General features: G+C 43.2%; 1 protein-coding gene and 1 pseudogene across 11 annotated transcripts in view; one reads left to right on the top strand and one right to left on the bottom strand.

Annotated features, from left to right (window-relative positions):
* The first annotated feature begins 2,673 nt into the window (after positions 1 to 2,673).
* Positions 2,674 to 2,826, top strand: LOC123569648 (U1 spliceosomal RNA; annotated as a pseudogene).
* Positions 2,827 to 11,546: 8,720 nt separating this feature from the next.
* SUZ12 (SUZ12 polycomb repressive complex 2 subunit) overlaps positions 11,547 to 23,784 on the bottom strand; it is a 69,004-nt gene continuing 56,766 nt past the window's right edge. For 8 of the 11 annotated variants that reach the window (XR_012425499.1, XM_005583372.5, XM_005583373.5 and 5 more), the window contains 6 exons: positions 21,763 to 21,854; positions 20,776 to 20,919; positions 20,091 to 20,248; positions 19,055 to 19,253; positions 16,673 to 16,752; positions 11,547 to 13,938 (listed from right to left, as the gene is read on the bottom strand). Coding sequence is in view for 9 of the 11 variants with exons in the window: in XM_005583372.5 (XP_005583429.1) it covers positions 13,593 to 13,938; positions 16,673 to 16,752; positions 19,055 to 19,253; positions 20,091 to 20,248; positions 20,776 to 20,919; positions 21,763 to 21,854 (1,019 nt within the window). In the remaining 2 variants the exon portion in view is untranslated. Of the gene's footprint in view, positions 13,939 to 16,672; positions 16,753 to 19,054; positions 19,254 to 20,090; positions 20,249 to 20,775; positions 20,920 to 21,762; positions 21,868 to 23,784 lie in introns of all 11 variants that reach the window. The other 3 variants (XR_012425498.1, XM_045375177.3, XM_074018957.1) reach the window with 1 other exon arrangement.

Here is a 23,784-nt window from a genome sequence, read left to right as displayed (position 1 = left end):
CCAGCCTGGGGGACAGAGCGAGACTCCGTCTAAAAAAAAAAAAAGAATTGATTTTTTGGCTGGGCATGATGGCTTATGCCTAGCCATTTTTTATCCACTTAAAAAAAAAATTGGGTGTGGTGGCTTACACCTGTAATCCCAGCACTTTGGGAGGCCTAGACTGGCAGATCACCTGAAGTCAGGAGTTTGAGATCAGCCTGACCAACATGGTGAAACCCCGTCTCTACTAAAATTACAAAAATTAGCTGGATGTGGTGGCGCACACTTGTAGTCCCAGCTACATGGGAGGCTGAGGTGGGAAAATTGCTTGAACTCAGGAGGTGGAGGCTGCAGTCAGCCAAGATCTTGCCACTGCACTCCAGCCAGGACAACAGCGAGACAATGTCTCAAAAAATAAAAATTTAGCCAGGTGTGGTGGTGCCCACCTGTAGTTCCAAAGCTACTCAGGAGACTGAGGTGGGAGAATCACTTGAGCCTGGGAATTTGAGGTTGCAGTGAGCCTACGCAACATTGGTAGACCCCATCTCTTAATAAATAAACACAAAGAAATAGAACAAATAGATAGATAACAAAAGCAAAATCCCCTGAATAATATCTACAATAAGACTAGGTGACCACTTACCCCCTCAAATTCTAAAATACAAGCTAGTGAAGACGAACTACAAACAGATGCAAGACCTGCATGATCTCAGTGTCTGTGCAGGACAAAGAAGGCGCAAAGCCTGACAGATGTGAGAACAGGGGAAACTCCATATCATCAACCTGGAGCTCCTGGAAAGCACCATGGAACAACTGAAAAGTAGCAGCTGAAACTCAAGAAATTTGTTTCCTTCCAATACCAGATGAGTGCAAGTGGGCCACGGTAAGTGTGTTCAGGGGTGCTTAAGATCACTCTCAGATTCGATGACTTGCCAGGACTCACAGAACTCAGAAAAGCTGTTACACTCATGGTTACTATTTAGTAAAGCAAAAAGGCACAGATTAAAATTAGCAAGTTTGGCCGGGCCTGCTGGCTCACACCTATAATCCCAGTACTTTGGGAGGCCAAGGTGTGGAGGATTGCTTGAGGCCAGGAGGTCAAGACCAACCTGGGCAACATGATGAGACCCCCATTTCTACCAAAAAAATTTTTTTTAATTAGCTAGGCATAGCCAGGCATTAGCCGGCTACTCAGGAGGCTAAGGTGGAAGGATCACTTGAGTTCAGCAGTTTGAGGCTACAGCGAGCTACATTTGCCACTATACTCCAGCCTGGGTGACAGAGCAAAATCCTGTCTATTAAAAATAAACAGCTGGGCGTGGTGGCTCACGCCTGTAATCCCAGCACTTTGGGAGGCTGAGGCGGGCAGATCACGAGGTTAGGAGATCGAGACCATCCTGGCTAACATGGTGAAACCCCATCTCTACTAAAAATACAAAAAAATTAGCCAGGTGTGGTAGTCCCAGCTACTCGGGAGGCTGAGGCAGGAAAATGGCATGAACCTGGGAGGTGGAATTTGCAGTGAGCTGAGATCGGGCCACTGCACTACAGCCTGGGCAACAGAATGAGATTCCGTCTTAAAAATACATAAATAAATAAATAAAATCTGGGTGCTGTGGCTCACGTCTGTAATCCCAGCCCTTCGGGAGGCTGAGGCAGGTGGATAAAAATACAAAAAATTAGCCGGGCATGGTGGCCGGTGCCTGTAATCCCAGCTACTCGGGAGGCTGAGGTAGGAGAATCACTTGAACCCAGGAGGCAGAGGTTGCAGTGAGCTGAGATCACACCACGTACTCCAGCCTGCATTACAGAGCGAGGCTCTGTGTCAAAAAATAATAATAATAAATAAAATAAGCAATAGAAAAAGACACGCAGGGCAGGGGCCTGGAGAGACCAGGCACAAGCTTCCATTTATCCTCTCCCAGTGGAATCATATGGACAGTACTTAGCTGCTCTTCAACAGTGTGTGACAGTTTGAACAGAATATTATCTATCAGGGAACTTCACCTAAGTCTTGGTTTTTATCAGCAGCCTGGGGACATGGGGGCATGGCTGTCCCCGTGTGTGGCTCACCTTAGTCCTCAGCCCTGCCTGAGCTGAGGCTGATACCATAAGGCTCAAGGCCCCCAGGTAAACAAGGACAAGCTTATCAGGCGGGATATTGCCAAGGCCTACCCTTTCTTTAGGATCTGAAGGGTGTGGCCAACCCAGACCTGCTACTTAACCCTTTGCTGCACAGTAAGAAAATCTGAAGGACCTGGAGTGGTCCAGCTCTTATGGATTCTCAAAAGTGACGTGCTAGACTGTTCTAGGATAGGCTCCAATAATGAGGAAAAATTGAAGGGAGGAGAATTAAAATTGAGGATAATCAGCCAGGCATGGTGGCTCAAGCCTGTAATCCCAGCATTTTGGGAGGCGAAGGTGGGTGGATCACGAGGTCAGGAGTTCAAGACCAGCCTGACCAACATAGTGAAACCCCACCTCTACTAAAAATACAAAAATTAGTCAGGCGTGGTGGGGAGTGCCTGTAGTCCCAGCTACTTGGGAGGCTGAGGCAGGAGAACTGCTTGAACCCGGGAGTCGGAGGTTGTAGTGAGCTGAGATTGCACCACTGTACTCTAGCACTCCAGCCTGGGTGACACAGCGAGACTCTGTCTCAAAAAAAAAAAAAAAAAAAAAAAAAAAAAATTGAGGATAATACCTGACGGGAGATACTGTGATCAGGAAGGTGGTTTTCCAAGGGCAAGGCTTATTCATTAGACTTTAGATGTATAGACCCCTGCGATTTACCCAAATGTGGAAATTTGAATGTACAGTTTGTGGTAGTGAAGGGCTATGTGCTCTCCCACTAAAAGTTAAAAAAAAAAAAAAAAATGAACGGAATAGATTTGAGATGAAGGAAAGAAAAATCAAACCCAAAGTTGGGGAGAGGAATAGATAGAGACTAGAAATCCCAGAGGCCAGGCACAGTGGCTCACACCTGTAATCCCAGCACTTTGAGAGGCCAAGACAGGAGGATCACTTGAGCCCAGGAGTTCCAGACCAGCCAGGGCAACATGGTGAAACCTCATCTCTACCAACATTTTAAAAATTAGCCAGATATGCTGGTGCACACCTGTGATCCCAGCTGAGGCTGGAGGATCACTTGAGCCCATGAGGCAGAGGTTGCAGTGAGCCATGATTGTGCCACTGCACTCCAGCCTGGGCGACAAAGTGAGACCCTATCTCAAAAAATAAATAAATGTAGAAACATAAAAAGGGTTCAAGAGAAGGTAGTGAATATTGAAGACAGTAAAGATAATCAAATATACAGATAACAAAAGTCCTCAAAGAAGAAAACCAAAAACAGGAAAATAGAAAAAATGTCAAAAATTATAACTCAATAAAGCTTTTTGGAAATATAAAAAGATTTGAAAGTATATATTGAAAGAGCACACTGTATACCTAAAAAGTATCAACCCGGAGCAACCAACATCAGGTTATATCTTAGTAAAAGTATTGGGTTTTAGAGAAAAAAAACAGTCTAGGCATCCAAGAAAAAGAGCATGTGACTTATAAGGGAATGAAAATTAGATTATAATAAGAATAATTCTAACAGCACGGCTTTTGCCAGAAGAAAATGGAGTAACATAAATTTAAGAACATATATTTCCTACCTCTGTCCTCTGAAAAAGTACAAACAATGACCAACTCTAGCAATGAATATCCTTAGTGATCAGATTATATTCTTTTTTCTTTTTTTTTTTTTCAGACAGAGTCTCACTCTGTCCCCCAGGCTTGAGTAAAGTGGCATGATCTCAGCTCACTGCAAACTCCCCCTCCCAAGTTCAAGCGATTCTCCTGCCTTAGCCTCCCAAGTAGCTGGGACGTGCCACCACACCCAGCTAGTTTTTTTGTTTTGTTTAGTTTTTTGTTTTGTTTTGTTGTTGTTATTGTTGTCATCGTTGGGTTTTTTTTGAGATAGAGTCTTGCTCTGTTGCCCAGGTTGGAGTGGAGTACAGGGCACAATCTTTGCTCACCGCAACCTCTGCCTCCCAGGTTCAAGCGATTCTCCTGCCTCAGCCTCCTATGTATCTGGTATTACAAGCACGTGCCACCATGCCCGGCTAATTTTTTTGTATTTTTAGTAGAGAGGGGGTTTCTCCATGTTGGTCAGGCTGGTCTCTTGAACTCCCGACCTCAGGTGATCCACCCGCCTCGGCCTCCCAAAGTGCTGGGATTATAGGTGTGAGCTACTGCACATGGCCTATTTTTTTTTTTTTTTTTTTTTTTTTTTTTGAGACGGAGTCTCGCTCTGCCGCCCAGGCTGGAGTGCAGTGGCCGGATCTCAGCTCACTGCAAGCTCCGCCTCCCGGGTTCACGCCATTCTCCTGCCTCAGCCTCCCGAGTAGCTGGGACTATAGGCGCCCACCACCGCACCCGGCTAATTTTTTGTATTTTTAGTAGAGACGGGGTTTCACCGTGGTCTCGATCTCCTGACCTTGTGATCCGCCCGCCTCGGCCTCCCAAAGTGCTGGGATTACAGGCGTGAGCCACCGCGCCCGGCCGAGTACTTTCTTTTTAAAATACAAAAACCATATTCAGTGAAACTAATCTAACAAATGCTTCTATTCCATAAAATTTAATGTCAATTTTAAAAACTTGGTCGGGTGTACTGGCCCAAGCCTGTAATTCCAGCATTCGGGAGACCAAGGTGGGTGGATCACTTAAGGTCAGGAATTCAAGACCAGACTAACCAACATGGTGAAACCCCATCTCTACCAAAAAAAAAAAAAAACCAACATAAAATTAGCCAGGCATGATGGTGGGTGTCTGTAGTCCCAGCTACTTGGGAGGCTGAGGCAGGAGAATCGCTTGAATCGGGGAGGTAGAGGTTGCCGTGAGCCGAGATCGCACCACTGCCCTTCAGCCTGGGGGACAGAGCAAGACTCTGTCTCAAAATAAATAAATAAATAAAATTAAATTTAAAAATTGACCTTTCCATGCCACTTCTATGCAGCAATCTTATATAAGGCAATATTAGGAAAATTGTGTTTTGGTAGAATTAGACTGTGTTTATATAATCTTAACAGATGTCCATATTCTTAAAGTATCTTAAGGTAGGGGCCGGGCGCGGTGGCTCACGCCTGCAATCCCAGCACTTTGGGAGGCCGAGGCGGGCGGATCACAAGGTCAGGAGATCGAGACCACGGTGAAACCCCGTCTCTACTAAAAATACAAAAAATTAGCCGGGCGCGGTGGCGGGCGCCTGTAGTCCCAGCTACTCAGGAGGCTGAGGCAGGAGAATGGCGGGAACCCGGGAGGCGGAGCTTGCAGTGAGCCGAGATCGCGCCACTGCACTCCAGCCTGGGCGACAGAGCAAGACTCCGTCTCAAAAAAAAAAAAAAAAAAAAAAAAGTATCTTAAGGTAGAAGGGGCGAGCTTATTCTATGTAGCATTTGAGTTTTCTTCTGAGGTGGGAGTGGAGGGTTGAGGTAGACCAAGCAGTTTGGTTATAGGGACAGGAATGGTGATGCTAAACCAAGAGCCAGTTATTGTTCTAAGTACCTTGCTGAGCAAGGCACCTGTAATACCATTTTACAGTTGAAGAAACAAATTTGGCATGGTTAAGTAACTTTCTGAGTTATATATAAAGTTGCAAGCATAACCAAAGCTGGGATTCAAATCCATACCTAATTCCAAAGCCCATAATTCTTCCCTGTACTACACTATGTCCAGGACACAAGTCTGATATTAGACATTATATAATTTACTAAAACATAAATGAAAATCTCCCTCACTAGAATTTAAGATTCATGATGATGACAACGGTATCTGGCTTATTTATCTTTGTATCCCCATGCCTAATGTATGAGCCATATTAGATGCTAAGTAAGTCTTTAAAGAATAAATAAGGCTCTGTAATCCTAACTACCCATATAGCAACGATGATCCTTCCCCTACAAGGTCTGACAGAAGAATCTACTCCCCAAACAAGAAGAGAAACAGGTATAATTTAGACAACCCACTTGGTAGAAAATCTTAGTTGAATTAGTAAAGAAAGGAGCTAAGATTTATTAGTCCCATTACATTCTAGGTATTTCAGGCAATTCATAAATTTACGTGTCAAAATAGAAAAAACTTCTATTCCGATACCTGTATAACTTCACCTTTTCTCTGGAGTAGCAAGTCTACCAAAGGGATATATGCTTATAATAGGGAAAGAAGGAAGATGTAAATGACTCCTGTTTTGACCTATAAACACTGGGAGAATCCTTGAAGCAGGATCTTAGTCTTACACAGCTTCCCATTCCTAGTGCTTGGGAAAAGTGTTGGCACAGATATTCAATAGCTGAACAGAAGAATGGCTACTAGTGATAGCACACTGGAAGAACAGGTAGAAGCTATTTGGGTTACGAAAAAGGATGGCAGGCCAGGTGCAGTGGCTCACACCTGTAATCCCAGCACTTTGGGAGGTCGAGGTGGGCAGATCACAAGGTCAGGAGATCAAGACCATCCTGGCCAACATGGTGAAACCATCTCTCTACTAAAAATACAAAAATTACCTGGGCGTGGGGGCAAGTGCAGTGGCTCACGCCTGTAATCCCAGCACTTTGGGAGGCCGAGGCAGGCGGATCACTTGAGGTCAGGAGTCCAAGAACAGCCTGACCAACATGGAGAAACCCCATCTCAACTAAAAATACAAAATTAGCCGGGCATGGTGGCAAGCGCCTGTAATCCCAGCAACTCGGGAGGCTGAGGCAGGAGAATCGCTTGAACCTGGGAGGCGGAGGTTGCGGTGAGCCGAGATCATGTCATTGCACACCACCCTGGGCAACAAGAACGAAACTCCCGTCTCAAAAAAAAAAAAAAAAAAATCACTTGGGCGTGGTGGTGTGTGCCTGTAATCACAGCTACTCGCGAGGCTGAGGCAGGAGAATCACTTGAACTAGGGAGTTGCAGGTTGCACTGAGCTGAAATCGCACCACTGCACTCCACTCCAGCCTGGCGACAGAGCGAGACCCTGTCTCAAGAAAAAAAAAAAAAAAAAAAAAAAAGCTGGGCGCCGTGGCTCACGCCTGTAATCCCAACACTTTGGGAGGCCAAGGTAGTAAGATCACGAGGTCAGGAGATCAAGACCATCCTGGCTAACACGGTGAAACCCTCTCTCTACTAAAAATACTAAAAAAAAAAAAAAAAAAAAAAATTAGCCAGGCGCGGTGGCCGGTGCCTGTAGTCCGAGCTACTCAGGAGTCTGAGACAGGAGAATGGCGTGAACCCAGGAGGCGGAGCTTGCAGTGAGCGGAGACCGTGCAACTGCACTCCAACTTGGGCGACAAAGCGAGACTCCGTCTCAAAAAAATCAAATTAAAAAAAAAGGAAAAGAAAAAAAAAAAAAAAAAAAAGGAAAATGATGTAGTAGCTTGGACATAAATATTATTCCAGGAGTTAGGGCACCTACAGGCGGCCCCTGGTTGGAACTTTGCCAAGTGGAAAAGACAGCAGATAAAAATGGATCAACAAGACCGGGCCCAGTGGCTTAAGCCTATAATCATAGCACTTTGAGAGGCCGAGACGGGCGGATCACGAGGTCAGGAGATCGAGACCATCCTGGCTAACAAGGTGAAACCCCATCTCAACTAAAAAATACAAAAAAATAACTAGCCGGGCGAGGTGGCGGGCGCCTGTAGTCCCAGCTACTCGGGAGGCTGAGGCAGGAGAATGGCGTGAACCCGGGAGGCGGAGCTTGCAGTGAGCTGAGATCCGGCCACTGCATCCCAGCCTGGGCGACAGAGCGAGACTCCCTCTCAAAAAAAAAAAAAAAAAAAAAAGATCAATGGATCTTGGGCACCTACTAAGAATACCAGAGTGGGGCTGGGAGCGGTGGCTCATGTCTGTAATGCCAGCACTTTGGAAGGCCAAGGAGGTCAGATCACGAGGTCAGGAGATTGAGGCCATCCTGGCCAACATGGTGAAACCCCGTCTCTACTAAAAATACAAAAATTAGCTGGGCGTGCTAGCGTGCGCCTAGAGTCCCAGCTACTTGAAAGGCTGAGGCAGGAGAATCACTTGAACTCGGGAGGCGGAGGTTGCAGTGAGCCAAGATCCCGCCACTGCACTCCAGTCTGGCAACACAGCGAGACTCCGTCTCAAAAAAAAAAAAAAAGGGGGGGCCGGGCGCGGTGGCTCAAGCCTGTAATCCCAGCACTCTGGGAGGCCGAGACGGGCGGATCACGAGGTCAGGAGATCGAGACTAGCCTGGCTAACACGGTGAAACCCCGTCTCTACTAAAAAAATACAAAAAACTAGCCAGGCGAGGTGGCGGGCGCCTGTAGTCCCAGCTACTCGGGAGGCTGAGGCAGGAGAATGGCGTAGACCCGGGAGGTGGAGCTTGCAGTGAGCTGAGATCCGGCCACTGCACTTCAGCCTAGGCGACAGAGCGAGACTCCGTCTCAAAAAAAAAAAAAAAAAAACCAGATTGAGCCAGGTACAGTGGCTCATGCCTACAATCCCAGTACTTAGGGAGGTCGAGGCAGGAGGACTGCTGGAGCCCAGGAGTTTGAGCCCAGCCTGAACAACATAGCGAGACTCACTCTATCTCTGTGTGTGTGTGTGTATATATATATATATTGAAACGGAGTCTCCATCTGTCACCTAGGCAGGAGTGCAGTGGCGCAATGTTGGCTCACTGCAACCTCCACCTGCCAGGTTCAAGTAATTATCCCTGCCACAGCCTCCCAAGTAGCTGGGATTACAGGTGCCCACCACCATGCCCGGCTAATTTTTGTATTTTTAGTAGAGATAGGGTTCCATTATGTTGGCCAGGCTGGTCTTGAACTCCTGACCTCAGGTGGATACTCACCTCAGCCCCCCAAAGTACTGGGATTACAGGTGTGACCCACTGTGCCCGGTCTACATAATTTTTTTTTCCCAAAAAAACGCACACACACACCAGAGTGCATACTGTGAACTTAAGTTCTGGCATACCCTGGTAGTTGTTTGTTGAAGGGAAGACTACATATAATTTCATCTTTAGATGAATAGATGAATTTAATCAGGGCTTTTTTTTCTTTCTTTTTTTACTGCTAACAGGGGAAAACATCGATGTCTGCTTTAACATGGTATGTGGTATAATTATACTAGGAGCAACATACTATAACTTTAACAAGCAGAAAATATAAACTGAGTGAGCCCAGCACAGTGGCTCACACCTGTAATTCAGGCACTTTGGGAGGCCGAGGCAGGTGGATCACTTGAGGTCAGGAGTTCGAGACCAGCCTGTCCAACATGGTGAAACTCTGTCTCTACTAAAAATACAAAAATTAGCCGGGCGTGGTGGTGGGTGCCTATAATCTCACTGGGGAGGCTAAGACAGGAGAATCGCTTGAGCTTGGGAGGTGGAGGTTGCAGTGAGCCAAGGTTGTGCCACTGCATTCCAGCCTTGCCCAGCAGCACCAAAAGCGGAAAAAAAAAAAAAAAAAAAAAAAAAAAGGACCAGAAAAGGGTTCTGTGAACTGATGTCAATGTGGAACACCAAAACAGAAGTACAGTACAGAATAATTTATGGCATACTACCATTTTTGTTAAAAATTGAAAAATACCCATATTTGAGTTGTAGAGTGTATCTAAAAGTATACACAGAAACAGTTGCTTTTATGGAGGACAGTGAATTGGAGAAAAGGACAAATGGGAGGGAGGCTTTTCACTGTGTCTGTTTTTGTTTTTTGAGAGTCTCCCTCTGTTGCCCAGGCTGCAATGCAGTGCACCTCCCAGGTTCCAGTGATTCTCCTGCCTCAGCCTCCCAAGTAGCTAAGATTTCAGGTATGCACCACCATGCCCGGCTAATTTTTGATATTTCTAGTAGAGGCAGGGTTTTGATAAGTTGGCCAAGCTGGTCTGGAACTCCCAGCCCCAAATGATCCACCCGTAGGGCTACCAATGTGCTGCAATTACAGCCACTGCACCCAGCCCTTTCTGATCCTTTTAAAAATTGCTAAATAGTATACTGTACACTTACATGGATGTATGATAATTTAACCAGTCCCCTACTGATTTGTCTAATCTGCTATTTTTAACAGTGGTGACAATTTGTCAATTTATATTCTAGTTCACACGGAGGATAAATTCCTAAAAATTGAGTTACTAGGGCAAAGGTTATCTGCATTGCGATTTTAACAGAAAGCACCAGATTGCTTTCTCTAGAGGTTGTACCAATTTATTTTCCGGCCATAACTGTGTTGAGTGTCTGTTTCTCCTTTTCTTCTGAACAGTGACATCTGCCAACTTCCATCTTGATGAAACCGTCTGTGTTCTTAATCCATCTTTTCCTGCTTTTTCTGTTTTTTTTTTTTTTGAGACAGAGTTTCAGTCTTGTTGTCCAGGCTGGAGTGCAGTGATGCGATCTTGGCTCACCGCAACCTCCGCCTCCCGGGTTCAAGTGATTCTCCTGCCTCAGCCTCCCCAGTAGCTGGGATTACAGGTGCCCGCCACAACGCCCGGCTGATTTTGTATTTTTAGTAGAGATGGAGTTTCACCATATAGGCCAAGTTGGTCTCGAACTCCTGACCTTGGTGATCCACCGCGCCCAGCCAATTTTCCTGTATTTTAATAAAGATGGAGTTTCCTCACTATGTTGCCTAGCCTGATCTCAAAACACCTCCTCCCACCTCAGCCTCCCAAAGTGCTGGAATTACAGGCATGAGCCAGTATGCCAGGCCCCAAAATAGTTTTCAAAAATTTCCTTTCACATTCAGTAATCAGTATTTAAATAATTTGAGAAATTATTTACTGAAGCAGTATCTAATATTCAGTATACTTTTTTTTTTTTTTTTGAGACAAGAGTCTCACTCTGTCACCCAGGATGGAGTGCCTGGCATGAACATGGCTCACAGCAGCCTCAACCTCCCAGGCTGAAGTGATCTTCTCCTCAGACTCTGGAGTAGCTGAGACTACAGGTGTGCACCACCACACTCAGCTAATTTTTTCTTTTCTCTTTTGGAGACAGAGTCTTGCTCTGTTGCCCAGGCTGGAGTACAATGGTGCGATCTCTGCTCACAACCTCTGCCTCCTGGTTTCAAACGATTCTCCTGCCTCAGACTCCCGAGTAGCTGGGATTACAGGCGCATGCCACCATGCCCAGCTAATTTTTTTATTTTTAGTAGAGACAGGGTTTCACTATGTTGGCCAGGCTGGTCTTGACCTCCTGACCTTGTGATGCACCCACCTCAGCCTCCCGAAGTGTTGGGATTACAGGTGTGAGCCACCGTACCTGGCCTCTATGAGCTTTCTAATTACCAAGATAAATTTTTTCACTTAAAAGAAAAAAACCCACAACCAAAGATGCGTAGCTATGTGGGTGACTAATAATTGACATTACTCTGAACTAAAAGTTTTTAAATATTTATGTAATACCATAAATGACATAGTAGTTGTAACTGATGAAAGCAGGATTTCACATTAAGATTTTCCTAATTTCTTATTAGCTCTGACTCATCTGAGGCTGAATTCTTACTATGCTATCTAAACCAAAATTTTAATGTACATGTTAACAATGCATAATAACAAAAAACCCCAAAACAGAATACAGCTTTTATATTATTGAACTTTATGTACAAAATCATTTGATTTCAAATAAACATTTAATGTAAAAACAAATGTTCTTTTAAACTGAATTTTTTTTACATCTACTGTACCATTCAAATGCTTTATCATCTTACATGATTTCTTCAAAATCTGTTATCAAGGGTACATATAGAAAAGCACTTTTTTTTATAAATAGAAACAAAGGGATTTTTTCAGCTTTTACGATGACATAAAAAGTTTACTCAACAGAAGTAATTTTATTACTATTTGGGGGAGGGAATCACCAACTTTTTGTGCAAACAATGCTAGCCTTCTTTTAAGCATTAAGAGCATAACTGCTTAAGAAATGACATAAGCAATAATTCTACACCTACATCTCCCCTAAAATAATCTATTTTTTTTTTTTTTTACATATGTGCACAGCTTTAGCAAATTAAAGCCCGAGATAAATGCTCGAGATCTACTATCCAGAGGCAAAATCAGAGTTTACTAAAACTCATCATTTGGAGAGCTTACCAATCAAGGAATCTGTAATGAAAGCTGCAGTTTCCCTCTTTCCTATTTTTTTTTTAAACACAAAAATCAATGACTAAGAACTTAATACTGGATGACAAATCACATCCACACTATTCGTTAAATAGCCTCACAGTTAAACACATCTTAAAGACCAATCAAATCAGTATTTACATTTTATAAATTTCTGAAGACACCATTAGAAAGCTTATATATCCCTTCATTAAACAAAATAGGGAACTGCATCTGATGGTGGTGGAATGAAATCTTAAAATTAAAAATACCTGTATTTACAGCAGCATCGATCCTTTATAAATAAAGAATATGAAAATGCAATATCTTTAAGGATAATATAAAATTGAGGTGATGTTACTCAACCACAGTGCTCGGAGTTGGAATAAAACCTATTGGTGCTTGTTAATGTGCCAGTAGTGAATCCACTTTCTGTTGGAGAAAATCCAACTGCAAATATGTGCATGAAACACATATAACACAGGGCAAAATTGCTCAAAATGATTCAAGTCAGCTTATCTGTATTGGATATTCTATTCATGAAACACGTTACAAAGACATCCTTGCAAAGAAATAAAAGGCATAACAGTTTTCTGGTTGACTTTTTAAGAATACTTCTCCCCTTATAAGTGACATTTTAAAATCTCAAGCGTGTTCTTCCCTTGGTTTGCAATCCTAATTTAAAGATACGAACAGCTGAATTTTCCATGTGATTATCTAATTAAAAAAGAAAAACCAAAACAAGAAAAATGTTCAAGTTAAAAAAAAAACATACTGAGTGAGCAATGCACTAAAATTATCCACATGAAAACAAAATGGTCAGTAATCTTATAAACCAACATGGCATTTCACTGTCAACAATGTGAAAATTTATTATCGTCTCAAACAGGCATAAGATGAAGAAGTGCTATTTTTTAATTGTAAAATGAACTTACGTAATGTAAAATATCTCACATTATAATTTTTCATTCTGAATTGATAAATGATTTCAAAAACAAGGATCTAAGTTTGACTGCAAATAGTAATGCAATATAATTTCATAAAAATCCTTCAATTTCTATTTTTTTTCTTTTCTGTAGTTGATATATGAAGACCGCTTCAATTTCTAAAAAAGGGAACCATTCCAATTTTCCCTCCCCAAGAAAATGTCTCACAATTACAAAGTAGAAAAACAGCCAGTCATAAATGCAAAAAAATTCTAATTTATATATGAAATAATTTCTAGATTATCAATTCAACATATTTGATGACAACTGTTGAATTTAAAAATACTTTCTTTGAAATATTGCTTTTCATGCTTAAACTAGAGAATGTTTTAATGATATCAATGAAAGTGATATACATGTAATGCTGCATAATGAAGTGAAGTAGAACCCTGATACAAATATCCTTGTTGAAATCATTTACTTCATCTAACAGTGCCTGTTTGGAACCTATGATTACAAACAAAAACATAATTCTTCTTAGAGGATGAATTCCCTAAAATGTAATTTCAGTGTTTGTCCATAACATGGGGTTAGATCTTTTCAGAGTTTTTGCTTTTTGCTCTGTTTTGAAACCCCTGAGACGCTATCTGTTTCCAAAGCTTTCTCTTTTGAGTTAATTTCACTAAATCCATTTGCTGTCCCATTTTGTTCTTCAGTTATTTCTTCGTTTGCAGGGGAAGCAGATTCCCCTTTTTCTAATTTTTGCTGCATTTCACGGAGCTTGGTAACAGCTTTATCTATTGACATTATGCTAATAAGATTAAAGTCATGCATGCTGACTAGATGAAGCATGAAGTTTCGACATAAATTCTTCTTAATTATTTTCTGTCCATAATTTTCTACAAACAGCATACAGGCATGATTCATTTGATTGTCAGCAATAAACCTATTTAATAAAAACAGAAAATCAATAGCAATACAAGGCATTTTTGTCAAATGCAATAGTGATAACCATTATAAGAAGACTATATCCAATTCCAGTAAATAAAAGATGATAAAAGAAGCGGTAAAACTATAGAGAAACTGAGCCTTAATCATCTGAATGAGCTTACCATTTTATTTTTATTTATTTATTTATTTTTTTTGTGAGACGGAGTCTCGTTCTGTCGCCCGGGCTGGAGTGCAGTGGCCGGATCTCGGCTCACTGCAAGCTCTGCCTCCCGGGTTTACGCCATTCTCCTGCCTCAGCCTCCCGTGTAGCTGGGACTACAGGCGCCCGCCACCTCGCCCGGCTAGTTTTTTGTATTTTTTAGTAGAGACGGGGTTTCACCGTGTTAGCCAGGATGGTCTTGATCTCCTGACCTCGTGATCCGCCCGTCTCGGCCTCCCAAAGTGCTGGGATTACAGGCTTGAGCCACCGCGCCCGGCCAAGCTTACCATTTTAGAAATTTCAAGAGATTTAATCTAAGTTAAGCTTAAACAGGTGTCATTAGAACAGTAGATATAATTTCTGTTCTTCAATTACATAAGCAGTCTTAAAAGCATAAAATACGGCCGGGCGCGGTGGCTCAAGCCTGTAATCCCAGCACTTTGGGAGGCCGAGATGGGCGGATCACGAGGTCAGGAGATCGAGACCATCCTGGCTAACACAGTGAAACCCCCATCTCTACTAAAAAATACAAAAAAATAGCCGGGCGAGGTGGCGGGCGCCTGTAGTCCCAGCTACTCGGGAGGCTGAGGCAGGAGAATGGCGTAAACCTGGGATGCGGAGCTTTCAGTGAGCTGAGATCCGGCCACTGCACTCCAGCCCGGGTGACAGAGCCAGACTCCGTCTCAAAAAAAAAAAAAAAAAAAAAAAAAAAAAAAAAAAAAAAAAAAGCATAAAATACTTGGGTGGGTCGGGTAATTATGCCTGTAATTCCAGCACTTTGAGAGGCCGAGGTGGGCGGATCACGAGGTCAGGAGATTGAGACCATCCTGGCTAACACGGTGAAACCCCGTCTCTACCAAAAATACAAAAAATTAGCTGGACGTGGTGGCGGGTGCCTGTAGTCCCAGCTGCTCGGGAGGCTGAGGCAGGCGAATGGCATGAACCTGGGAGGCGGTGCTTGCAGTGAGTCGAGATCGCACCACTGCACTCCAGCCTGGGCGACAGAGAGAGACTCTGTCTCAAAAAAAAAAAAAAAAAAAAAAAAAATTCAGTAGACACAAGGTCTCACTACGTTGCCCAGGTTGGTCTTTAGTTCCTCAATTCCAGTGATCCTCCTGCCTTGGCATCCTAAAATGCCAGCATTATAAGTGTGAGCCACCACACCAAGCCAGGAACATACTTTTAGCTGCAAAGGAATAAGAAACAAAAATTGTTCTCCTTTCACCTCTATGAAATGGTAAACAAATCCAAAAAGCCTCATGTTTTATTCTGAAAAATTAACCAATTGTTAAAAATTGTGGTAATAACTGTGGTAATTTTCAGGATTTCCAGACATGTAACACATGGCAATAAAAGGCATGAAAATTGGGTCATTAAATGAACCTCCAGCTCTGTCTTGCCTTCTGCTGCTCCCTGGTCGTGGGTCCCACCAAGGTGGCTTTTTTTTTTTTTTTTTTTTTGGAGACAGGGTCTCACTCTGTTGCCCAGGCTGGAGTGCAGTGGTGCAATCTTGGCTCACTGTAATTTCCACTTTCCGGGTTCTTCAAGCAATTCTAGTGCCTCAGCCTCCCAAGTAAGTGGGATTACAGGTGTGTGACAACACACCCAGCTAATTTTTGTATGTTTAGTGGAGACAGGGTTTCTTCTTTTTTTTTGAGACGGAGTCTCGCTCTGTCTCCGGGGCTGGAGTTGCAGTGGCCGGATCTCAGCTCACTGCAAGCTCCGCCTCCCGGGTTCACGCCATTCTCCTGCCTCAGCCTCCCGAGTAGCTGGGACTACAGGCACCGCCACCTCGCCCGGCTAGTTTTTTGTATTTTTTAGTAGAGACGGGGTTTCACCATGTTCACCAGGATGGTCTCGATCTCCTGACCTCGTGATCCACCCGTCTCGGCCTCCCAAAGTGCTGGGATTACAGGCTTGAGCCACCGTGCCCGGCCGAGACAGGGTTTCACCATATTGGCCAGGTTGGTCTCAAACTTCTGACCTCAAGTGATCCACCCACCTTGGCCTCTCAGAGTGCTGGGATTACAGGTGTGAGCCACCACGCCCAGCTCTATAAGATGTTTTGAGTGTGAATGAGTCAACCCTGATAGAGTTTGCAAGCATGGGAGAAACACTACTACGAGAGTTAGGATGGGCACCAGTGATTTCTGAGGAAGGTCTATAATGATGACACCATTTTCTACAGACACCAGGGTTGTAGCAGTCTGTTCCTCTTGAAAGGTGATGGAATCACAACCCTGATACATAATGTTGCAATGACTCACATCTCTGCAACAAGTTCTAAAGACAAGGCCCAGTTTTTGCCCTGATTTTATTAATACTAACGAATATAATATTAATTCACTGTTAAAAATAATACCAAAAGGAACGTCTTTGTACCTAAAAAAAAACCTGCCAAACCAAAAAACACTGAACTAGAATAAGATTTGGGACACATATACAATGACTGAATTTTAGATTTCTAGAATGGAAAACAGCAAAAGACCATAAAGAATAAAATATTTAAATTAATTTAGAAATACCCTACCCATGCTTCATGACATGGAGATTCCAGAGTTTCATCACTTCTTTCTCTCCTTCATTAACATCAGAAAATTCTTCAATTTGCTGGGGAAAAGAACGAAAAACACCTATTAAACACAGAATAAATGTAACATACTTTTTTTTTTTTTTTTTGAGAGGGAGTCTGGCTCTGTCGCCCAGGCTGGAGTGCAGTGGCCGGATCTCAGCTCACTGCAAGCTCCGCCTCCCGGGTTTACGCCATTCTCCTGCCTCAGCCTCCCGAGTCGCTGGGACTACAGGCGCCCGCCACCTCGCCCGGCTAGTTTTTTTTTGTATTTTTTAGTAGAGATGGGGTTTCACCGTGTTAGCCAGGATGGTCTTGATCTCCTGACCTCGTGATCCGCCCGTCTCGGCCTCCCAAAGTGCTGGGATTACAGGCTTGAGCCACCGCGCCCGGCCGTAACATACTTTAAGAAAAACTTGTGAGTATGTCAAAAACAATGTTTTGGAACCAAAAATACCACAACATATTTTACAGCAAAGTGGTAACATTTCTTAAAATTGACTTCTATTGGCCGGGCGCGGTGGCTCAAGCCTGTAATCCCAGCACTTTGGGAGGCCGAGGCGGGCGGATCACAAGGTCAGGAGATCGAGACCACAGTGAAACCCCGTCTCTACTAAAAATACAAAAAATTAGCCGGGCGCGGTGGCGGGCGCCTGTAGTCCCAGCTACTCAGGAGGCTGAGGCAGGAGAATGGCGGGAACCCGGGAGGCGGAGCTTGCAGTGAGCCGAGATCGCGCCACTGCACTCCAGCCTGGGCAACAGCGTGAGACTCCGTCTCAAAAAAAAAAAAAAAAAAAATTGACTTCTATTTAAGTAGTCATTTTATTGTATTTTATTCATTTATTTAGAGACAGAGTCTTGCTCTGTCGCCCAGGCTGAAGTACAGTGGCACTCAGCTCACTCAAACCTTGACCTTCCGGGTTCAAGCGATTCTCCTGTCTCAGCCTCCCGAGCAGCTGCGATCACAAGCACATGCTACCATGCCCAGCTAACTGTTGTATTTTCTATTAGTAGAGAAGGGGTTTGCCATGTTGGCGAGGCTGGTCTCAAACTCCTGACCTCAGGTGATCAGCCCAACTCACCTTACCAAAGTGTTGGGATTACAGGTGTGAGCCCGCACACCTGCCATCATTTAAAAAGGGAAAGGTAGCCGGGTGCGGTGGCTCACGCCTGTAATCCCAGCACTTGGGGAGGCCGAGGTGGGCGGATCACAAAGTCAAGAGATCAAGACCATCCTGGCTAACACGGTGAAACCCCGTCTCTACTAAAAAAAAATACAAAAAATTAGCCGGGCGTGGTGGCAGGCGCTTGTAGTCCCAGCTACTCGGAAGGCTGAGGCAGGAGAATGGCGTGATCCCGGGAGGTGGAGCTTGCAGTGAGCCGAGATCATGCCACTCCACTCCAGCCTGGGCGACAGAGGAGACTCTGTCTCAGAAAATAAATAAATAAATAAGCAAGCAAATAAATGAAAAGGGAAAGGTTAAATTACGATTACCTATAAATATAGAAATGAAAACACACAATACAAATTTACTTGAAGAAAATCCATCTTCCCTTTAACTTGGTAACTTTTTTGTTTTGAGACAGGGTCTCGCTCTATCACCCAGGCTGGAGTGCAGTGGTATAATCCTGGCTCACTGCAACCTCCACCTCCTGGGGTTAAGCGACTCTCCTGCCTCAGCCTCCTGAGTAGCTGGGACTACAAGTGCGTGCCACCATACCCAGCTAATTTTTTGTATTTTTAGTAGAGACCGGGTTTCGCCATGTTGTCGACTGGTCTTGAACTCCTGAACTCAGGCAATCTGACTGCCTCCAAAAGTGCTAGGATTACAGGGATGAGCGACCACCCCCAACCTAACTTGGTTAACTTTTAAAGTGACAATTTAAAAAATTGTACATTTCTGGATTCCTTAATTTTTTAAAAAAAGAGTTCCTTTACACTGAAAGTCTAGTTCATATTAAGCAATTTTCTTTTTTTTTTTTTTTTTTGAGACGGAGTCTCGCTCTACCGCCCAGGCTGGAGTGCAGTGGCCGGATCTCAGCTCACTGCAAGCTCCGCCTCCCAGGTTTACGCCATTCTCCTGCCTCAGCCTCCCGAGCAGTTGGGACTACAGGCGCCTGCCACCGCGCCCGGCTAGTTTTTCGTATTTTTTTAGTAGAGACGGGGTTTCACCGTGTTAGCCAGGATGGTCTCGATCTCCTGACCTCGTGATCCGCCCGTCTCGGCCTCCCAAAGTGCTGGGACTACAGGCTTGAGCCACCGCGCCCGGCCCATATTAAGCAATTTTCAAAACAAATTAATATTTCAAGACAATTGCCAATAAAGATGGTAATAATAATTACTGTAATGGTTTTTTCTCTTAGCCATTCAGGATCCTTTTCATCTTCACTATCTACTTCCATTTCTTGTGGACGGAGAGGTAAGCAGGTATCACTATGGAAATACAGACGATTATGGCCACTACTATATGTTCTTTGCTGTTCTACTTCTCCATCTTCAGATTCAAGAAATTCAGACATGCTTGCTTTTGTTCGTTTTGGCCTAATGAAAAGAAATAAATGTTGATTTATGGTCTCTACATGTATACCATCTAACCTTACGACTAGGAGTTGAGATCTCTGATAATCTGCAACATCACCATTTTATAAAACTAACCACAAAACAACAGTATTAGAGGCACAGCCCCAATAGTTATTTTCTTTCGGTACATAATGTAAATCAAACCTATTACATATTAATTCAAACACAGTTTTAAAACTATCTTTCTGTGTGTGAAAATTTATAGTTAAAAAGGAGGAAAAAGAAATGAAGTGCTAGATAGGGCTCATTCAGATAGGAATATGCATATAAAATTCTACATGTCAAAATTGTATATTCTAACTCATGTATATTCACAAAGCAGACAAGTCCTAACACTGGTTACATACACCTGCCTTAAAATTTTTTTCAGTTTTACTAAGATTAAAAATTCCCCTTTGTAATTTTATTTATTACTATTATTATTATTTGAGATGAAGTTTTGCTTTTGTTGCCAGGCTGCAGCACAATGGCGTGACCTCGGCTCACTGCAACTTCAACCTCCCAGGTTCAAGCAATTCTCCAGAAACTTCTACTGACAAAATTCTTTAATCTCACTAACCACTGCAGCAGTAGTGACATTAACATTATTAAAACTTAAGGATAAAGTTCAAAGAAAAAGTGAGAAAACCTCTGTAGAAATAGGAGCTATCAAGTGTTATAAAGCAGTTAACAACCCCACAGACACCTAATACTGAAAAATAATTTCCACCTAACTAGTAGCTTTGTCTGGCTCCTTTCTTCCTCCAACATCAGTAAAAATCAGAGCGTAAACTTTTGGTATATGCCCTTTTTACCGACCTGCACACAAGAATGTGTGTGATAGGTGTTCTCTTAACTGGTCCGTTGCGACTAAAAGCAAATCCAGGTTGGCGATGAATATCCTGAGGATTTCCTGCATAGGAGCCATCATAACACTCATTGATAGAAACATCTATCCTAGCACCTTTTGGATGATACTGCAACAAAAATGTCAAAAAAATATTAATTATCCTATCCTAAATATCCCTCCAATTTAATTAAAGAATCTGTGGGTTCTTAATATTTAGAAAACTAAAATAGGCCAGGCACACCAGCATGGTAAAACAGGCAGTCAGAAGACCTGGGGTCAACAAAATGTGTTAAAATCTTAACTATGTCATTTATTTCTTGGTTGAACAAGAATAAGAAAATTATTTAATTCAAAGAGTTGGTTGAGGATTTTGTGAGTCACTTAAGACACACTACACAAACATTAATTATAATTCCAAATACATGTCAACTCTGAATCATTCACGGTAATCCATATATACAGCAATCTATCAAATACAGAAATTTGTTATTTTTATACAAAGAGCAATTTTTGAAAGTCAAGCTGTCTTGTACTTAATGCGTATTTTTTCCCTTTTTTAATTTTTAAAATTCTTGTGGGTACACAGGTGTATATATTTGTGGGGTACAAGAGATGTCCTTAATACAAATTGAGAAAATATGAAAAATTACTCACAACATAGTTGAAGATAAATCTGCTATGGCAGAGTTTAAGATGCTTGAGTAAACTATAAAGTTTGCGGCAGTTCAGAGTGCACCAAGGGCAATGCAGGTCATCTCTTGCTTCAGTTTGTTGCCTTGTATTGTTGTTATAGAGAAACTAAAAACAATTAAAAAAAAAAAAAGCAAATCTCCAATTTATGCATAACAAGATATTTTGTTTAAACATCACTTCTAGGCCGGGCGCAGTGGCTCACGCCTGTAATCCCAGCACTTTGGGAGGCCGAGATGGGCGGATCACGAGGTCAGGAGATCGAGACCATCCTGGCTAACACGGTGAAACCCCGTCTCTACTAAAAAATACAAAAAACTAGCCGGGCGAGGTGGCGGGCGCCTGTAGTCCCAGCTACTCGGGAGGCTGAGGCAGGAGAATGGCGTGAACCTGGGAGGCGGAGCTTGCAGTGAGCCGAGATCCGGCCACTGCACTCCAGCCTGGGTGACAGAGCGAGACTCCATCTCAAAAAAAAAAAAAAAAAAAAAAAAACATCACTTCTAAAAATAGTTTTAAAAATTTAAAAGGAAAATCAAATTAGAGATATTCTCTTCAATTAAATATACCCAGCGAGGCGAGGTCACTCGTGCCTGTTAATCCCAGAATTTTGGGAGGCCAAGGTAGACACTGTCAAATGAATCGCTTGGAGCTCAAGATAAGCCTGGGCAACATAGTAAAACCTCGTCTCCATAAAAACTATAAAAATTAGCCGGGAGTGACGGCGTGTGCTTGTAATCAGTTACTCGGGAGGCTGAGGTGTGAAAATCTGGTTGAACCCAAGAGGCAGAGGTTGCAGTGAGCTGAGATTGCACCACTGCACTCCAGCCTGGGCAACAAAGTGAGACCCTGTCTCAAATAAATAAATAAATAAAATAAAAATAAAAAATATTCATGTTTGACAAACAACAAATACATTTCATAATTAATTTAAGAAGGGTCATCTATGTTTACCTGATAAAATATTCTTAATTTCTGTCGGTTTTCATTTGGAGTATCCTTTTCTTTTCTTGTTTGCAGATCTGTAGTCAATGATTCTTTAACAGCTGAAAGCATACACTTTTATATTCAATAAAAACACTGCTTTTGAAAAGCAAAATAACGTACCTCACAAAAACTATTAAATACTAAAGGTTTCACAGAATTCTACTTGTGGTATTTAAATACATTTCTGTTATTTCCCTCAACTGATGACTGTGGGAATAATACCCATAATCAGCATCCCTAAGCTGATGTTAACATCTGTTGGCAGGACATATTTTTTTCCTTAAAAAGCACCTCCGGCCCGGCGCGGTGGCTCATGGCTGTAATCCCAGCACATTGGGAGGCCAAGGCAGGCAGATCATGAGGTCAGGAGTTAGAGACCAGCCTGCCCAACATGGCGAAACCCCCGTCTCTACTAAAGACACAAAAAATTAGCCGGGCATGGTGGTGGGCACCTGCAATCCTAGCTGCTCAGGAGGCGGAAGCAGGAGAATTGCTTGAACCTGGGAGGTGGAGGTTGCAGTGAGCTGAGACCACACCACTGCACTTCAGCCTGGGTGACAAAAGCGAAACTCTGTCTCAAAAAACAAAAACAAAAAACCACCTCCCATATCCTAAACAATTAAAAAAGTAACTCCAAGTAATTATATGTCATTACCATGCTGTTTTAAGCACTTTGAGGTCAGAGTGCGGTTGTGTTTTTTTTGCTGTTGAGACAAAGATTCACTTTGTTGCCCAGGCTGGCGTGCAGTGGCGCAATCTCAGCTCACTGCAACCTCCACCTCCTGGGTTCAAGCAAGTCTCGTGCCTCAGCCTCCTGAGTAGCTGGGATTACAGGTACCCGCCACCACACCCGGCTGATTGCTTGTATTTTAGTAGAGACAGGGTTTCACCATGTTGCCCAGGCTGGTCTCGAACTCCTGAGCTCAGGCAATCTGCTCTTCTCGGCCTCCAAAAGCACTAGGATTACAGATGTGAGTCAGCATGTCCAGCCCAGAGTGTGGTTTTAATTGGTGTTTGTATTCTCAGAGCCCAGGTGTGAGCAGACACTAAGTGATGGTTTATCAGAAAGTTATACTTAGTATATTAAAATTATTTCAGGCCGGGCACGGTGGCTCATGTCTGCATTCCCAGCACTTTGGGAAGCTGAGGCAGGCGTACTGCCTGAGGTCAGAAGTTTGAGACCAGCCTGGCTAACATGGTGAAACGCCATCTCTACTAAGAAAATATATACATATAAAAACTAGCCAGGCATGGTGGCACATGCCTGTAGTCCCAGCTACTTGGGAGGCTGAGGCAGGAGAATTGCTTGAACCCGGGAGGCAGAGGGTGCAGTGAGCTGAGGTCACACCACTGCACTCCAGCACGGGTGACGGAGCAAGACTCCGTCTCCAAAAGAAAAAAAAAAAAAGGGTATTTATATTTCCTTACATAATTAACAATTAGGTATAATTTGTATATAACTTTTTCTTACTTTCAATGTAATCTTTTACCTATTTCACTGGCTTCTGAGTATTCTGAGAAGTGCCCACACTACAGTTTACTTGGAAAACCTTTCCCCTGACACAGGCCATTTATTTTATTTATATTTTTTATTTTTTATAAGCGACAGGGTGTCACTATGTTGCCCAGACTGGTCTTGAACTCCTGGGCTTCAAGCAATCCACCCACCCTGGTCTCCCAAAGTGCTGGGATTACAGTTGTCAGCCACTGCGCCTGGCCCCATTTCCTGTATCTCTTTGACCATTACTGTGACCTGCACACAATGAGTGTACATGGGTGGTCAAAGAGGACAACTTAAGCCTTCTGCCTTCTTTAAACAGGCAGATAAAGACACACAAGTGCTCTCAGGTCAAGGAAAATGTTCCTACTGGACAGATACAAAAACGACAGAACTTGGCCAGGCGCAGCGGCTCAAGTCTGTAGTCCCAGTACTGTGGGACGCTGAGGGAGGTAGATTGCTTGAGCTCAGGAGTTTGAGACCAGCGTGGG

Source organism: Macaca fascicularis, chromosome 16, assembly GCF_037993035.2.
Source record: "Macaca fascicularis isolate 582-1 chromosome 16, T2T-MFA8v1.1".
NCBI classification, from domain to species: Eukaryota; Metazoa; Chordata; class Mammalia; order Primates; family Cercopithecidae; genus Macaca; species Macaca fascicularis.
Note: the sequence above shows the minus strand (reverse complement) of the source record. Positions and strands in the feature narration are given on the sequence as shown.